This window comes from Glandiceps talaboti, chromosome 10 (assembly GCF_964340395.1).
Source record: "Glandiceps talaboti chromosome 10, keGlaTala1.1, whole genome shotgun sequence".
Lineage (NCBI taxonomy): Eukaryota > Metazoa > Hemichordata > Enteropneusta > Spengelidae > Glandiceps > Glandiceps talaboti.
In genome coordinates, this window is record NC_135558.1 from 21,184,842 (window position 1) to 21,204,246 (window position 19,405).

The window sequence follows — 19,405 nt, forward strand, 5'->3', positions numbered from 1 at the left end:
GAAGAAGTAATTTTTCAAAAGCAGTCAATGAATCTACTTAAAATTTCATAGTGAAACAAACTGTTACTACCTATGGGGTAAACAAGACATTACTTGAAAAGGTGGGGTGGGAGGGGAGGGAGTTGCAATAAATTTCCTTCAAAACAACACCTGCTTGGTACGGCCGACTGACAGCTAGGAATTAAAGATGAAGGTATTTTGTATATTCGTTGTTAAAGTGGCATGGCGATCGTGTCTGAGTCAAATGTTATAGTTCAGTTGGTGTCACGACTTTTTGGCTTTTTATTGCAGGTTTGTGACAAGTCATAAATCATCATTTGCCTGAAAGCAAACAAAGAGTGTGGCTGTTCTTGTAATCACAGAGTGTTGAACTTTGAAGGAATTCTTTATAACACTTTACTTTAACAATAGTAATAGAAGCTCCAGGTAATTCTCTTCATGTATCATCCATACTGCTGTAAGTTGGTGCTAGTGATGTACCCCCTAAATGTATTGTTTTCCTGTTTCATTGTTAGAGCCCAAACCCCACCCTGACCCCCTAGAAAATATCTTTAGACCAGGAAAAGAATTACAATGTTATATCTAATTTTCACACACACACTGATATTATATCAACAGTCAAACTTCTGAAACTAAATGGTGCAAATATAGGAGAAATAGGTAAAAGCAAGTTGACAATTGCAATTGATTTGGATAGTGAAAATACTTGATGTATAATTCTACTGTTTATACAAAATGTAACTGCTATGTTAGTGTGTATGTATACACTATAAACATTAATTGGTATAAAACACTGAATATAAGGTAGCTGATTCTGGATTTGGCATACATTAACTTTCCTGCACATAGACATACATGTATTTGTATATTCTTTAATCACAGCCTCTAGCGTTAATCCAAAGTGTAAGCACTCCATAGAAACCTTTAATACTCCTACATAGGACTAGGTACATACCAGACTATTGGTAAACCCATGAAACCACATAGCTTTGACACACAGTGTTACTATGACAACACTGGCTAACAATTATATGTTATGTATTACTTACACACTACATATAAATGTTTTTAGTACACACATCAAACTGAATTGTTGTAATAAGGAAGGACAAAAGGAGTTTCTATTCTGAAATTTGAATGGTGTTTATCAGGTACACAGTTAACACAATTTTTAATAATTCAACATCAAATGTAACGTGATTAATGGAGGTATGTATATAGGAGAATGAAATATGATGTAAAATAAATGACATAATATTATAGATTGATTTCCTTCACAACATAAAGCAGAATAAACACTTTCACTTGTTCACATTTATTTACTCTAAATCATATGGTCAGAAAATATTTTAAAAATTCACTATTTTTGGGGGGAATATTGTTGTACAAATATTTCTAGTATTAATCCAACTCAAACCCAGAAATGCCAATACGGTTGCTATTTGTAGATCACCTATTAAGTGCCCTAGAGTTAAAAACATGCAGGAGGCAGAGTATCCAGTGCAAACCTAGTACCAGTACCTGTACTGTTCAGTAAAAGTCAAGCAGAGCATCTTCTTTCTAATACATAAACAGATCTTGGTACATTTCAACAAAACCCAGACAACACTGGGTATAGATCTAAACTCTGACTGTAGTCTGATGATATGTCTACTTCCCTTGTGATGATTAGGTACAAATATGTAAGAGTTATATTATAATAGTAATTCTATCTTATTTCTTCATTTATTTTGTACAATGTTAAATGTTGTACATTTTGTATCTAAGTTGTATATCTAGTATACATGTAGTCGGGATGCCAACATGGTTTTTATCAAAACCACAAAGAGAGATTTGATGACGGATACAAATGTAGCACTGAACAGTGTGCCGGCCCTCTAAGCCAATTTGCAAATATGACACACCACCGACGCACACAATTTCAAGTGACGCAGCAAAGTTTGGTTGTTCTCCTATCTCTTACTATGTGGTGACTCACAAGAAATGACAGTTTTTATCATTTTGACTCACAACAATAAAATTAGGCTATCATTTGAGGACACACTGGAAATAAACTATTGTATATCAGACAACCCATAAATATTTATCAATGAATATATCTTTATCCGAATTGTTGTATATTTGTATACTTACTTGACAAGCGTATCATATCCACACATTTGGCCTCTACCATCAGTTGCATAGATGAGTTTATTAGGATTACCATTGCCCCAGGCTGAAACAAAAAATAATAAATTATATTAATATATATCACTACAGAGATGTTGTTGCCATGGTATCACGTTACAGTGTGTCTTCTGTGTATGTCATTGCTGTTGGCAACACTGTATCATACAGTGGTCTTGCTAAGGTTTGGGCATCCACATATCAGTGGGGGAGGGGGGGGAGGAGGGGGGGGAGGTTATCTGGTGAAGCTGTCATAGATTTCCATACCTTCAAGACTTGTACATGTATCACAATTAAAATGAGGAAGCGCCCTTCTTAAATACCTGGAAAACCCAAGTACATGTAGATGTAGATGTAGATGTAGATTTGGTCTACCTTCAGACATTTTATGATGTACAGTGTTAAAGTCTATATGTGACTGGATATACGACTTGTTAACTTTCGTCAAAGCTTAAAAGATCAATTTAAACAAGAGAGGAATATTTCAACAAATATTTTGACTTTCTCATTAACTGAAAGGTGAACCTGGACTTGGAAAACACAGTTAATATTAATTGTATGCTATAATATTCTCATAAAATATCCAACCCAAACGGTATACCTCTGCTGACATTGTGGGAAACTGGTTATCATTGTAAATATATATCTTTAGGTAAATAAGTTGTACATAGCTACATTTTGATTAACAAGGCTCAAAACAGCACTGTTTAAGAGGTGGGTGGGTGGGGTGGGCTCAAAAAAACCCACTTTTTTCTGTTATAACTTACATGTAGTGATGTACATAGCAAAATCTTCCATTTCCCTTTTTTATATTATGTATATATTTGGTGGGATCATTAGCTGCTAAGACTAACATGAATATTTTTTTACATTATGAATAAAAATACTTTCATGATTTAAAATGAAATACCTAAATGAAACAAAAATTTTGTCGACATTTTATACTTTTTTGCTTTTTTCAAAAAGGTGAGATACTAATTTTTGTATACCGTATTTCTATGTATGTATTGTTAGTGTGTTCATTTATCATGTAGAAATACCTAGTATTGTAACTGAATGTTTGGTATTTTCTGTTCAATGGAAGCTATAATACACAGTGTCTGTGCATGTATTGTATGTGTCTAGTTGTCCATTTAGCTTTTACAAATAATACAAGATTTAAATGTTATTCGGTGTAAAAACCCATTACAAGTCGATGTTTCGTTATGGTCCATTATAGACATTGTACAGTCCAGGAAGGGTAGGGGTAGGAAATCCAAGATGGCCGCACAATTAACATTTGATCACATGCATATGTATTGTGTAATGATGCATAAATCACTGATAAGGCCTAAACAAATAATTGTTTGGTTACCTGACCTCATCTAACTTTTCACTGCCGACCCTAAACTATTTTTTACATATTCGAGAAAAAAAAATCGCAAAAATTGTGAAGTGTCATGAGAAATAGTGGATGCGGAAACTGACATCAACTTAAAAAGACACTCTAAAACTGTTCTTCCAATCTAGATCTGTAATGGCTGTACATCTAATAGGATGAAATAAACAACAAAGAGACCATTTGAAAAACAATGGAAAACCTGAACTAGACACTCACACAGAAAAAAAAATATAATGAAATAAAAAATCTACCTACCCCACCTATTCTAAAAATTGAGCGTGACCGGAACCAGACAATTTTTTTATTAGGCCAAACAAGAAAACACTGAGACAACTGGCAAAATTGATAAATTAATCAAGTACAGCTGAAACAGGCTAACTGACTATGAAACTGTAGAGTACGATTTGAGCTCTCACAGGCAATTTTGATTCAGGTCACGTACCCAGTATCACTTAAATAACTCCTTCTAGGAAACAACCATGTTTCAATGGAAGGTTATTTCTATTGATAGGGAATGACTTGTATACCAGACATACAATGGCTGTATTATCAGTTACATTATGGCCATGCATGGGACATACAGCATTATGCTTTGAGTGACTCTAGTACTTTGTTTGTCACTACGAGTGAATGGGACGTTTTTACCAGTTACTGATACAACAGTTTAATGTACACTAGTAGTAACACAACAATGAAATAAAATATATTAGAAATTTAAATGGCGTTTAACAAAAGAATTCACAACCAGGAAAACCTAGACTGGGTGCTAACGTGGTCTCTAACTAAATCACAGAGGTGTAAATCATAACGATAACATATAGGAACTATATAGACTAGGAAAACTAATGTACCTGCAGTTAAATGGTTTATACATGTACAAGGAGTTTTGTTTGCTGTGTAGTTTTGGTTCACATAGGATACATTTACTGCATTCTACACAAGCAGTATGTTTAACATCTGAGAGAAATTGATGTTTACAACGATGTCTGACAGTGTGATAAAACATCTCACTAAACTCTTTGAAATACAAAATTTATAATCTTCCTGTCAGACAGTCGCTTACAAATGTAGTTGGTATCAGAATCATGATAAATGACAAACCTCCACTTCACTTCTTTTTCAGACTGTATAATTTCAACTCTTACTGGATTCACAAACATTATAAAAAATCCAATTGTTTTGTGAATCTATCATCAAATTTATCTCTGTAAATCGCAAAGCTATGTGGTTCATTGAACTTAACCCTAATCCTGCCATAGTCGTTATCATTTACATGAAGTGAACCTGAATAAAGTTTTAATAATTCAGCATGTACCTCAAAAAATAACTTTCTCAGACTTTTGCTGTTGCTTTGTTTTAAAAGACTGCAACATAGCAGTCTCAGTTCAAATCAAGAAAACAATGGGACCGCCATACAACATTTTGAATTGAGAACAAAAACGACGTAACAATTTAGCCACTCAAAAGAAGTTGTCAAATACTGTGTTGAATGGACAGGATTTGGAGTAATGATCATTGACTCTCGGTTTCCTTGATAACAAAATGTGAACACACAGCACATTCACCAGTTTTCTTTTAATAACACACTTCAAGTTTCACATGGCAAAAGTTTTGGGTGAGTCAACTTCAGTTCTAGTATTTTCACATAAATGGGTTCCTAGTGTACAGAATGATTATAATGGTTGGATATGGAGAGGATATGAACACCTGGTGTATTAAAGAACTACATGTACATGATGATGTACTCATCAATTTTGGGATTTTATCATTAAATTTTGAATTACTAGCTACTACATGTACATCGCAGAAAATTGAGGATATAAAAGTGACGATTGAAAAGATTAACATACTTTATAAATACAAAATGTTCTACTCAATTTTGATACAAAGTAATACATATAATCCAACAATTTACTGACAAAATGTAAAATAGGTGTGTGTACGTGTGTGTGTACATGTGTGTACATGTGTGTGTACATGTCAATATGTACGTGTCTGTGTGTGCATGTCTGTGTACATGTACATGTCTGTGTGTACGTGTCTATGTGTACGTGTCTATGTACATGTAGATGTCTATGTGTACATGTTTGTGTGTACATGTCTGTGTGTGCATGTCTGTGTACATGTACATGTCTGTGTGTACGTGTCTGTGTGTACGTGTCTATGTACATGTAGATGTCTATGTGTACATGTTTGTGTGTACATGTCTGTGTGTACATGTCTGTGTGTACGTGTCTGTGTGTACGTGTCTGTGGAATATAGGTAACATCACAGCTAAAGTTAGTATCGGTACTTACCAAAGTATCCTACTACAAACATTCCAGCAATGAATGCAATAAATAGTACACAACAAATAATATCTGTGCAACCCCTGAAAACAAGTGAAAAATTTACAAATCAAACAGGTGTCTGAAAATGTAAAAGTCTGAAAAAATACATTCAGTGAGTGTACAGAATATAATTTTGATATAATTAATACAGGGGAATTTAATAAAGACTACATTTTACAATAATTGGCAGTTTTGATTGGCATGATATTTCAATTTGAATCCATAATAACCTACAGAATGACATGAAGCTAAAGTGATTTTAGAAATCCATAATACTGGTGTAAGTTATAAATGTGTTAGTTTCTAGAAAAACTGGGTATGCCAAATATGTCAAGTAGAAACTAGTAAGCAAACATGTAAACTTGGTATTGCAATAGATTTTGGTACCACCATCTTTTTAAGAAATTTAGGGGGGAGGGGGCATCACACTTAAATAATACCATATGTTCAGTTCAGTAGGAATATATAGCAAATACATGCATAATATGAATATTTAATTATTACTCCATATCCATATTTAATAAAATATCTTTTAAGAACAAACATATGGCAGTAACCATGGTGATATTTTCACATTAATAATTCATAGTTGTTTGATGTCTACAGATAAATATTGATATATAAGCATATAATATCTTTCTTATTCTACATTATCAGTGATTCACTTCATTAATATCTTTCTTATTCTACATTATCAGTGATTCACTTCATTAATATCTTTCTTATTCTACATTATCAGTGATTCACTTCATTAATATCTTTCTTATTCTACATTATCAGTGATTCACTTCATTAATATCTTTCTTATTCTACATTATCAGTGATTCACTTCATTAATATCTTTCTTATTCTACATTATCAGTGATTCACTTCATTAATATCTTTCTTATTCTACATTATCAGTGATTCACTTCATTAATATCTTTCTTATTCTACATTATCAGTGATTCACTTCATTAATATCTTTCTTATTCTACATTATCAGTGATTCACTTCATTAATATCTTGCTCAATAAATTAGTATTTTATACTACCGATAGTATTTAAATTGGCCATATTATTACTGCAATGCATTGGGACAGAGTTTTCTATAAGGCCATATAAAATAAATTGTATGTTTCTGATTACCATCCCTAGTTTAAGCCACCAACCCTAAACATTTTTTTAAACATTTGCAACATTACTAACAAAACGATACAAAATTCTTTGACTTCCTGACCTTTATGTATGTCTGTTTTCATTCCCTAGAGTGATGTCTGTACATATTTCATCAAACTATCACAGAAGGAGTATTCTGACTGACATTTTGTTTGTTTTTGGGTTGAAGCAATATTTATCAAAAATAAAAACAATCAAAAAGATCTCTTTTTTAAATAAAATAAAATCCCGACCTACCAACACTATTTTCTAAGGCCATGTTATCAGACACACACAATAATTTGGTTTTTTTTAGCCTAAGCCAGCATAGAATAGTGGGTTCCAGCATAGACCTTGGAAGGATTCCATGGTCTGTGGTTCCACCCTGTCATTAGATCTACTACTAGTACTAGTAATACAAAACAAACACAATTACGTAATACTACTTTCTCTCTTTATCTTACAAATGTGAGTTTACTGCACCACTGCTTAAGGGAAAAAAGATTGTTTCAATGCTTATGATGTGATAAATGACAAACAATAAGTGAATGAACTAGTATAAATTTCTTCAGATCAAGATCTCATAATTATTTGGGATTTTTTCCATGACTCGATCATTAACTGTACAGTGCACCTTTACTGTTAACTTCTCCTACATAGACCTGTATCTTAATTGAATTTTTAAATAAATTAGTACGATAACACATACATGTAGATAGCTAGACTTGACGATAAATACTTGTATTCATATCATAGTCATACTTGTAAAGTATAACAAAGCCTCTGGGCCACAGATAATGTAGTTAGGTGTAAAGATATGAATGCTTCCAGCCTATTGCTATATTGTATTCCTAGTATGGGCAAAGGTCAGTATCGCAACTATTGCTTGAAAAGTACATATATAATTTTATAAAAGTATTTCTTAGTAAGCCTTCAGGGTCTTGGAAGTAATGACAAAAATGGCAACAGAAGTGGGTAAAAAATGCTGTTTTCGTATGTAAATATATTCATATTGCTTTTAAGAAATGAAAGGGTGGACACTACCACTCTATCACGTCCTGCTGTGAATCCTGTTTGAGTCATGAGAACTGTATACACAAAAGTATACGCATGACTGAACATTTTTAACTTTTCTTACTTTCATTTCCCTGTCAAAAGTTGTATCTATGACAGAATGGTAAACACAATAGAAATATGGTGACTTGAAGTTTTATAAACTAACGGTAGATACAATAACTACTGTGTTACTCTCACTTGGCTCACGAAGAAATCAATTTTACATTCACTCAATATAATTAGCCATTAGTATAATTTCACTAATTTTTATACAAATACACAAATGAATACTACATGCAATCTCGGAGTAATTCTACTGCCAGTATTATTACTCCAAGATGCAACAGAAGCAGGTACACTTTTATTCATTTCATCACCACTACCATAAACCATTGTGGCTGTGTGATGAAAATGTAAACAGTAAATGAGTAACATGGCTGAATCAAACATTCACATGGCCAAGGTAAGAACATGAAGAAACAGGAAATGCCATGTGTTTACCGTTTACTTCAACAATTGCCTTACCTGTTCTGAATCGGTCCCTTGAAACTTGGGTCATATTTATGTGGTTCTCCTGTAATGAAGAAAAGAAGTACACATTTTCAGTAATTGTGAAAAACATGATAAAACCTATACCAATATGTAGATGTCTAGTGTTTGCTTTTCAGGCACGCCTTCTTGACAAAAGCCACTTTCAATACTTAACTTACCATATTTGTTACTCTTGGCATTCAGCTTTGCTGTACTGGTAGATTGCACAGATTCATCCATTCTGATCAATGTCTACACAAATCTACACAATAACATCTGATCTATACTGGTACAGGTGAAAGTTGCTGTGCTATTCAACCAGAAGACACTACCTTTATGGCTTCTGATCTGTGGTGAAGTGTACAAGCTGGTATGTAGATACGTAACTAAACAAGTTAGTTTCGTCAGTCAACAAAGGCCACATGCATAATTTGGAGAGCTGTGACAATAGCTGTAACACATGATATAGTAGTAACAATTTACATACATTGATTCATTGACTGTCTACTTAAGAATGTCACAAGCTAGTTTTGGTTCTTTGTTGATGTTTATATCCCTCTTATCACTTTCTTATTAAAACTACCTGTTGGATGATCATGAAGTTGTCACAAATCCAAAATCAAATCAAGCTAATGTAGTCTTTTTTTTACTTTTAAGTCCATTCACAGTCCCTCTATCAGAGAAATGGTCTATTGTAAGGGGGGGGGGGGGGGGGGAGTAGGTGGTCACCTGTAATTTAGTAGTGTGTACAGTGCTAGTATGCAATATTCACATATTGTTATCAAGTCTTGTGTACAAGTACTTCAGTTCTATAACTTAGTGTAAGGGTCAAAAGATATCTGTGACAGATCATAAATCAAACTTGTCAATTTCACACAGGTAACAAGTTCCTGGTTGTGTCTAAAACATATGTTGAATGAATCATAGACAGAGGAGAAGAAATGAACTGAAGTATGTGTAGCTGTGAAATGTACATAAACTAGGAACAGACTAATCTATGAAAACCTGTCATTTATATGTAGCAGTGTTTACAAAATATATATAATGCACTTGATAATGTCATATTAAAAACTTCTCAATGAGTATATGTAGAAAGTACACCACATGTTAATAGTATAGGTTTGATTATAGTAAGAGAGAATATAAAGACAAGTCATTCTGCTACATATTCCACATCAACACATGTATGGAATGGAAGGATCTTTATAATCCACTCTACAGAAGTTAGGACTTGGAAGGTTAAATCTATGGTATTGAAAATATAGACCATACTCTGACCTGTGCTCCAACTTCTTCCCATGTTTTATCAAAAATATCTCCTCCCCCAAAAATTTTCATTTTACACACAAAAATACTACACATATTATCATTTTGATAAAGTAATCACAGATCCCTTTATTTTGTCAGAGTTCATCATCATTCACACACTGCAGTGTACCCTCTAATGATAACCAAATTTTGTTGTGAGTCAAAATGAGAAACACTGGGATTTCTTGTGAGTCCCCACATAGTAAGAGATAGGTGAACACCAAATTTTGGTGCGTCACTAGAAACTGTGTGCGTCAGTGGTGTGTCAAATTTGGGACTTCAAATATTGACACATAGACCCTTAGGGTCTATGGCTTACACTATCTTGCTCACATGGTGATTAGATTTGCATAATTTGAGGAACTGCTATAATACTCACTAGTGTAATCATAGATCCTACACCAGGGTTCGTACACAGAAAGCAAAACAAAATTCCAGGACTTTCCAGGGGGTTTTCGTCAGTTTTCCAGGGGTATTCATGTTGATTTTGGCCATTTTCCAGGGGTGTTGACACTAAAGTATATTTTTTGAATGACATCTTTTTGTCTGATGTGGACGAGAAAAATCAACAACAGTTCCCATATGTCACAAAATTTTTTTAAGACAATCGACACTATGCAAGATATTGGTTTCAAAACCACGTTTACATGCTAAGATTAACGGAGAAACCTCTGTCCTACCCCCTAAGTAGCCGTTTCGTCAAGCTGGTGCATTGATCGTGTAAGATTGAGTCGCAGCATTCGTCAGTCTAATTCAGACATATACAGAAAAATAAATCAAAAACTAAAGTTTGTCCTCGTTATTGTATGGTTTGATGTAACTAGATTTATAAGTCACCTAAAATAATTTTTTTCTTCAAAATTTTGAATAAAAACGTCATTTACTTAACGAAATTTCGATCTATGAATAACTTAATACATTCATCGCTTGCGTCTCGATGTTTATGTACGGATGCCACGAGTTGCGGAACATCGCGATTTCTCAACTCAACTTGACTATTGACGAATGTTACTGTACCCATAGACCCTCCACTGTCTATGCTGTACCGACAACATAAAACAGTAGTTTATTCTTTTAGAATATGTAACACAAATACCCATTTATCGACGACATAAAAGTCACAACCGTACTTCCACAACCCGGAAATTCAACTGCACTTCCCTAGGCCCTAGTATTGCCATGCCTGAGCATGTAGTATGTCAACTCGTGCGCCGAACTTGCAACAATTTCTAATCGAGGTTGATGATGGTTTGATACTCGCTACAGTGTTACGATAATCTTGTTAACAAACCTACTGTACATGTTACCTCCGGCCGGGATTGTTACAATATCATGTCCCTGAAATGACGACTGGGAGATGTATGGAGTAGCAATATACGCAAGATCGAAAGAAACACTGTGGCGCCCATTCAACTAATAGGCACGGTCTGTGGGGCAAAGTGTCTCGGTTCAATCGGCGTGAATTTTGATTCATCACCGTGGCGAAAGACTTTGAAAATATTTTCGCGATTTCACATTTACGAGATTCAGAATCATATGAATGGGTGGCTCGAGCACAGACATGACGATCGTCAATATTAATCGATCGATTGAACATGATCATTTTCCAGGGTTTTCCAGGGGTAGGACGCATTTTTCCAGGGTTTTCCAGGGCTTTCCAGGGAGGGTTTGAAATTCCAGGGTTTTCCAGGGTTTTCCAGGACCGTGCGAACCCTGTACACAGTGTAAAAGGTCTATGTAGGGTTGGGTCTATGGTGTAACCTACCACATGGGCACATATTATTGCTCAGATTGCCGTTTTCTTTAAGTCTATAAGATAATATCGTATGAATCCTGCTGCTACAAATGTATCAATTTCTATACTACTAGTAGAAAGTCTCACACTAAAGGGTGGGCATCTTCTTTTGCTAACCTTTCAAATATGAACAAAACATGCACATTTGCTCAAAAAAAACATACCTGCATGAAGAAGGTGCCAAATAAAGTTATACACTATCACTGAGGGCAAAAAATGTTTTGTAACAAGAAAAATGGACCTTTGCAACTAGCGAGTGCTATATAAAATTCTCTGTATGTCAAAGGCAAGTCATGTGACATAACTGTCAAATGTTCACCACTGATTGGTTGAGAAAGAGGCGTTGGCTAATAATGCCAGACGACCGCCACATTTCAAAATCAGAAGCCCGTCCCATCACTAAACCAGGAACCATGGATCACCAAAAGTTCTTGATAGGTTCCTGGTGAGTTTACTAGTACAATTTCCAATACAACTGCATTTTTATTGTGTTAAACTGTCAATCTATGTATACAGGAATTGATTTCACATTTGGTGGCCCATAAAGTAATGACTGTTTCCAGGGGCTTGCTTTACATAGGCAGAGTTTTGAACAGCCAATCGGCAACGAGCTGATTATTCAAAATAGCAAGACGTACAGAGGAGTTTATACAGGATCGTGACTAGATGTCCTCCCTTCTCTTTTTTCCTTACAGGTAGGAATATATCGTCAAAAGGATGTTATATTTAGTCTGTAGACCTGGAAAACAACAATCTATGAAATATTACACCCCTATGTAACCTACCAGATTGAACAACAATAGTTTTACTTTGGGCCTATCTTAGTAAATTGAAGCCTTGATAACCAGTCATAATTCTACAAGTGTTAATCATTGATTCAATTTGAAAATGAAAAAAAAAAAAATGTGATAATCAAATCAAGTGTTCTCAAAATCACACAGAGAAGTTTCAGGTGATTCAAGATGTTTCTTATTGCACTAAGTTCCAACATTTTTTGTAACTTGTAATTTCATCTCCATATACATGTAATATAGTCAGGATGAGATGCATGCAGTAACATTGTCTTCAATATGCTGACAACACAGAAAACAAAGAAGTTCTTGAAATTTGCATATTTACAGTTTAACTACCATTGTTTTAATTATCACTGAGTAATGAAAGAAATCAAAAGTTGCCAAGTACAACAGAACACAACAGGAAAAATGTTATGGCTTATTGAGTGAATTACCCAGAAGTAGTACACACTTGATTCACAACCCCAGAGAACTACTGTATACTTCAAATGCACCCTCTAAAGACCTACTGGTATTAACCTAGTATTACACAAATAACTCGAACACTGACTCAGATATGTCATAATACCACCCTATGCTTCCAACTAAAAATAGATTTAAAACGTCAAATGACGCCACAACTATCGTCATTGTAAAGGTTGAGTTACTCTGTCGTTATAAATAAAAAAAAGTTACTACAACATTGAAAGTATTGTAACCAGTGAATGTATTGTCTCTGCTATTTGTGACCAGGTCTGTTATCAAACTAGCCACAATAGACAACTGTCACATATTTGTATATGAATGGATTCCACTGTGACATCACAGCATTACAATAAAGAAAGTCACCTTTGGTTGCCCTGATGTTTGCTGTTGCTAGGTAACTATTCATGAATATTTAGTAGCACAGCATGTAGATCTGCCTATACCATGTTCAATGCATATCTTTTATGTCATTTACTAGTATTCTAAGAATGACTACATTTTTACTTGGAAGCAGAGTGACTTTTGTCACGTCTGCTTACCTTGTTTATAGTTTCCTGAAAAAAATGATTGCTGTGAAAGTTGATGTTTTGTCTTGTTCCCAAGGATATCTCAAAACAAATGTCACCAGATTACCAAATTTCTATTGTCATGGTTCCACTAAGATCACTGAAGCATAACGTAATGACGTCAAACAAAACAATTCAATAGATATCCACCAACTTCAAAAAACCCTAATTTCACCTTGGAACAATACACATCTTAAAGGTAGAGCTCTTCAAAAGAACACTATAGAAACACACCCATCAAACATTTTTTATGAAGGTTCAAACCAGTATAAAATTCCTTAGTCTACAAACACTTACATTTTCACATACGCATCTACAGTATAAGAAATCTATATTTCTACCTTCTTAAAAAATTTGATATTTGATGTTTTCTTGGTAACATATTGCTCTTCATAAATCAAATTAAATATGAAATTCACATCTTCAAGGGGTATCACAAATAAAAGTAAAAGTGATGTGTCATCATTTTATCATAGCTACATTTGTGTGTACTACTACTACTAGTATCACACCTACTACTACTACTACTACTACTACCACCACTGCCACTGCTGCTACCACTACTACTACTAATACTACCACTACCACTACTACAACTACTACTACTACTACTACTACTACTACTACTACTACTGCATGTATTACTGTATTTTGCACTATCATAAGTGACATATAAGGTGTTCACAACCAAAATATCATTATTGGTTCATCAGAAATGTATTTTTACAAGAAAACACTAGCTGTCCTAGATACAATGATAAATTGGTCTTTTTTATTGAAATAATAAAATTTGGATCACTTTTTTTGTGAAAATATACCACAAATAGTTCACAGTATTGTTTTGTCAGAAATAAATGACATGTCCATCACATTTACTGTAAAACCAATTTCTCTAAACGCCATTTACTTGTTTACCTTTCACATACTAAATTATTATTTCAATAATTTTTAATCTTTTTCTTTATAGACTCTTGATTTGGGGATAAATTACAACATCATATTTCAATGAAATTCCAACTTGAATGTCAATTTTTTTTTTGAAGATGTCATTTAAAAAAAATATGTCTACTATAAATTTCAACCACTGATGTCACATATAATGCCGTTGTTTAACTTAGTTTATGTCACAATATAACCATGGTACAACATTTACAATTCATCGCTGTTTTCTACGTAAAATCCCAACGTTGAAATAATTTTGTTTGAAGTTCGCTAGAAATGATAATGAATGTCATTTCCTGAGAAAGTACGTGTTCGGTGAATTCCAAACAAAACAACACTGACCGATAAACGCAAGTACAGACAACATCTCCACGTTCAAGTTCGTTGAACCATGAATGTATTAGGAGACTAATACATCCATGGTTGAACCATTCAGACTATTACACTACAGTACGCCATTGAATGGAATTGAAAGTGATTTTGTAGTTGAACGACCGAGATCCCCTTTTCAGACGTGTTCACAACTGATCACTAGACTTGTCATATAAAATACACAGTAAATGTCTATTGCATTTATAACATTACAGTTCGACTATTGTCTGCTGTCTTTTACTGTCCACTCTGTCGGCCATCCAAGAGAGCGTTCATAGAATGAGAATCATACCACGTACCAAAGCACGGGAGCTAGGGGAGGTCGATTCATTAATTTTCACGATCACCCAGTCGCTATTGACAGTAAGATTTCCCAATGCTTTGCCCTAATGTAGTAAAAGTGGTCACTTCATTCAACATTACGACAAAAATACGGGACTACATGTATTATGGTACAAACATATGCCATGACGGACGTTTCAGGTAAACTGGTAACACGGGGTTTCCGCCAAATACACGGAGCTCTTCCGTGCGTGAACGACAGTACAGTGAAAACACTCAATGACAGGTTCGATTTCTAACTTACACTAACAGGAACGTTTTTAACTCACCGTATTTATTTTTTTCTCCAGATTTCTTTTCTTCCTCCTCTGGTGCTACTTTACCTCCCATTTTTTTTCTTCAGATTAAATCGTAGATGATTTCCGTACACAACAGAGCCCAGTTCACAGTGTTCACGATTGATGAAAGCGACAGGTATACCAGCTCGAGCGACTATTGTTATGGTAATTTTTTTTACCCAGCATTCACTAGGCGACCTTCGTGATTTTTTACTCCATGAGTTAGGGAGCAGTCAGTTTTTACGGCCGGGGGCCCGGTAAATCGGGGGGGGGGGGGGGTTGGAACCTTAATTTGGGACTCAAAGAAGGGGGGGGTCATCATTTTTACAAAGTGGAGAAAGAGGGGGTTTCAACAACTGAATGACATCATGAACCACCCTGCTGTACTAAATTTCCATACATCAAATGTAAGCTTATGTGCATACAATAAACCATGAACACATAAGAAATGAAATACCTTGAAATTTACTGGATGGTCAGTGACTCTAAAATCTGACCTGAACATGTTGAATTGCACACAAACATAGCCAATAGAGACACACTTTCAAATAATTTAATGAATTTGTATCTCTAATTGGTAACTGACCTCCACCGTGCATGTTTTCCCCAAATTTTCTTACTTTCTACTTGATCTTTTTTTTATTATTTGTGTCAATATGACTTGAAATGATTGAAACTTTTGAAACCCTAAAATTAGTCATACTTTTATGATATACTAAGTTGTGTTTTACTTCTGAATGGTGCTCTAAATGGCCTCCAAAGGGTGTTAATTTTTCAAAAACCTCTTACCATGGGAGGGGTGACACCCCCTCCCAACCCCCAACCCATACTGTTTCCCATACTGTTTCCAGTTCTCTCTCTACTTTGAAAATTACTGAAACCCCTAGGGTTCCTATCTAAAGAGCTTTATATATGTGAAGCAATGGAGTTGGGATAGCAATTTACCAGATACACTTACAATTACTGTAAATGTAACATGTAAAATTAACTATGCAGTGTGCAGTATTGTGCACAAGAAGAATATTTCTTGTCATGTCGGGGGGGGGGGGGTCAGTGTGTTTTTTATTTGTCAGAGGGGGGGATTGTTTTGTGGATGAACAGGGGGGCACTATTTTTAAGTACAACATGAACAAGAAGTCACCGGCCACCCCGCCCGTAAAAACTGGTTCCTCCCTTATTACATACTACAAATGTACTATTAGTTACACCACGTACCAGGAGCCTACTGTGTAAGCTTACATAAATATACACTAGACTAAGACAAGGGCGAGCTTGTACTTTCATACTTTTTTCTTATCACTTTATTTATGATCTTTCAATACAGCAATTGACTTCCGTTAAATTAATAGCATCTCTTGCATACATTTTTAAAGCTTACATTCCGAACTCTGTAAACACTGCCGCAACTTTTTGTAAGGTCATTTTATACTGTCGGCAGAATACGAGAATTTGTCGACTAGTTTTGTAGAAATCTCGATTTTTAGGCCTTTAAGCGTGTGTCTTGTTTAACTTGTAATAAATTAGTTGCACGAACACTTTAAAGCAATTTGATATTCTGAATTGAAATTCGCATTCATTAATATTGAAATATAAACTATCTACAATATGCCGTTTCCTGAAATCACTCTGTTATGATTGTAAACACAGAAAGTATTGAAACGAAACCACAGATTAACTTTTTTGACATTGTATTGTATATTTATGGAGGCTTATGTCTTACATAAAAATAGTCCTGCTTGCAGACGGTGTACTGGTCTAGATTACTGACCTGAACCTCAACTGAGGGAAGGAAGAGACGACTTACACCATATGCAAGCAGGACTAACATAGATATCGCTTATTCACACGTACACATGCACAAAATTAAATCGTTCGTTGATCGTGTCATAGTAGGCCTATGGCACTTACAAATCAAATAATATTAACTGAGCAATAAACCGTACGGTTTAAAGGTAAGGCGTGATTTTCTTGTTGTGGGTTCCTTTCGAAGTATACTTTCGTTCTTAGTAATTTTACAAGTGATTTATTTGTTGTTTAAACACATCCCGGAAATTTCTATCGCAAGATATAAATTGTCTTGCGTTGGATGTATTTCTTTTCAAGACAGCATGGTTTCGTCAGTAACTGTTTTATTGACCTTAGATGTTTATTATACCCGGGGTATGCGGGGGGGGGGGGAGATACGATATATTGTCATATCGTCACCAGGTCAAAGACAAAGAAATAACTGTATTACTGTAATAAATGAAGTGTAAAATGAAAGTGTTTGTTTGTTTGTTTGTTTGTTTGTTTGTTTGTTTGTTTGTTTGTTTGTTTGTTAGAACGGCGATCTCTTCGATACTGCTATACAGTTTTACAAAACAATAAAAAACTATCAATGTATACAGGAACAACTGTTATAGGTGAAGGTAAACTTAATATAAATTAACGTTGGTGCGTTCATTCTGATATTTTTTAAGACAGTTATTTGACTAACGTGTGACAAATTTACTTCAGTTCTCGTCATGCTAGACGATAACATGTGGAAATGTTATTTTTTTTTGTCGAGCCGACAATAAGATGTTGCAACGTAACGTTTCTGAGATATTTGTGTTGCCGGTCTATGAAATGTGGCCATGTTTGTAAGATTTGTGTCCAGCCATACAACGTTTTATTTCAAATTTCGTGATGTTCATTGTGTATTTATGTATTAGATGATTAATAACCATGACTACTAAATACTTATTACCCTCAGATAAAGTCATGAATATGTATTGTTCATCTAATACCTATGTAGGTCTGCGAACTCCCATGATGCAACACTGGACCATTACTAGGACAGTGAAAGTGAATCAAGTTTCAGTTTGGTGTTTCTTGGCAATATGGCGCTAAATTTCTATGATGTGAACCTGGAACTCTAGAACGCTGTGCAAATGCCACCAATTCCCAATAATGTCAGAAAATATCAACTCAGAAAAAAGTCAGTCTAATCATAAAAGCATCATTAGTTGATGGTGCAACGACTCTTTCCATAATAATGAACACTTGGGGGGGGGGGGGATTCTCGCCGTGGCATATATCCTATTAATCCTATGCAGTAAACGTTTACAATGTTTGCAGATAGCCAAGTGTCAACAGCTTTATGCTTATATGGTTAACGTTTTAGAAAAGACAAAATTGCCAGCACTAGTGTCAAGTGTTTCTATTCCAGTGCCGTTGAGGTCAGTCACATGCAAATAATTTTCAAGGACAAAAATCACTTTTACACTCGCTTTTCAAGCTTTTCACGAATCTCAAATATTGAATATGAAAATCATATTGAGTTTAGGTTTCAGTGGCTATATGAATTCATGTATATATTTCGAATGTATTTGTTCTGGTTTTATTGGGAATATTTGAAGCGTTGTTTCACAACATTTTAAAACATTCTAGCATTCTTGATTATGATTACTCCACCACCGCATCGTCGACAGAGTCGTGGCAGTTCATATCGACGAACAATGCAAATAGCAATAGGAAGACGTTGTCGTGTCAAACCACTGGACTTCACAATAGAAAGTTTTAGTTTATGGGAAATCATTGTGACAGTCCATGGTTATCAATTCCGCGTGGTTATTTACTTCTTACTTGTAACTATGGGTAACTTAAAGTTACATGTAAAACAGAGATACACGAGTCACGAATGTATAACATACCAGGTAAACATACCAGGTAAACATACCAGGTAACATTAACACCGTGAAGGCATCACCAACGAAAATGTATGGCCCTGAAAAACTTTGACAATGTATGACCAAAACCCATTGTGTACGTCCACCTTTCGTACTTCATCATCATCGTCATCATCATCATCATCATCATCATCATCATCATCGTCATCATCATCATCATCATCATCATCATCATCATCATCATCTTTTACTGTTGATAATGATCAACAACCTGTACAAAGTTAGAATTGGT

The 19,405-nt window shown here is 34.8% G+C and overlaps 1 protein-coding gene across 1 annotated transcript in view; it reads right to left on the bottom strand.

Annotated features, from left to right (window-relative positions):
* Positions 1-15,602, bottom strand: part of LOC144440973 (choline transporter-like protein 2) — a 33,698-nt gene extending 18,096 nt beyond the window's left edge. Inside the window, exons 1-4 of the mRNA XM_078130459.1 lie at positions 15,455-15,602; positions 8,596-8,644; positions 5,845-5,918; positions 2,134-2,215 (exon numbers count right to left, since the gene is read on the bottom strand). Coding sequence (XP_077986585.1) covers positions 2,134-2,215; positions 5,845-5,918; positions 8,596-8,644; positions 15,455-15,515 — 266 coding nt within the window. The 5' untranslated portion in view covers positions 15,516-15,602. The remainder of the gene's footprint in view (positions 1-2,133; positions 2,216-5,844; positions 5,919-8,595; positions 8,645-15,454) is intronic.
* Positions 15,603-19,405: the final 3,803 nt, after the last annotated feature.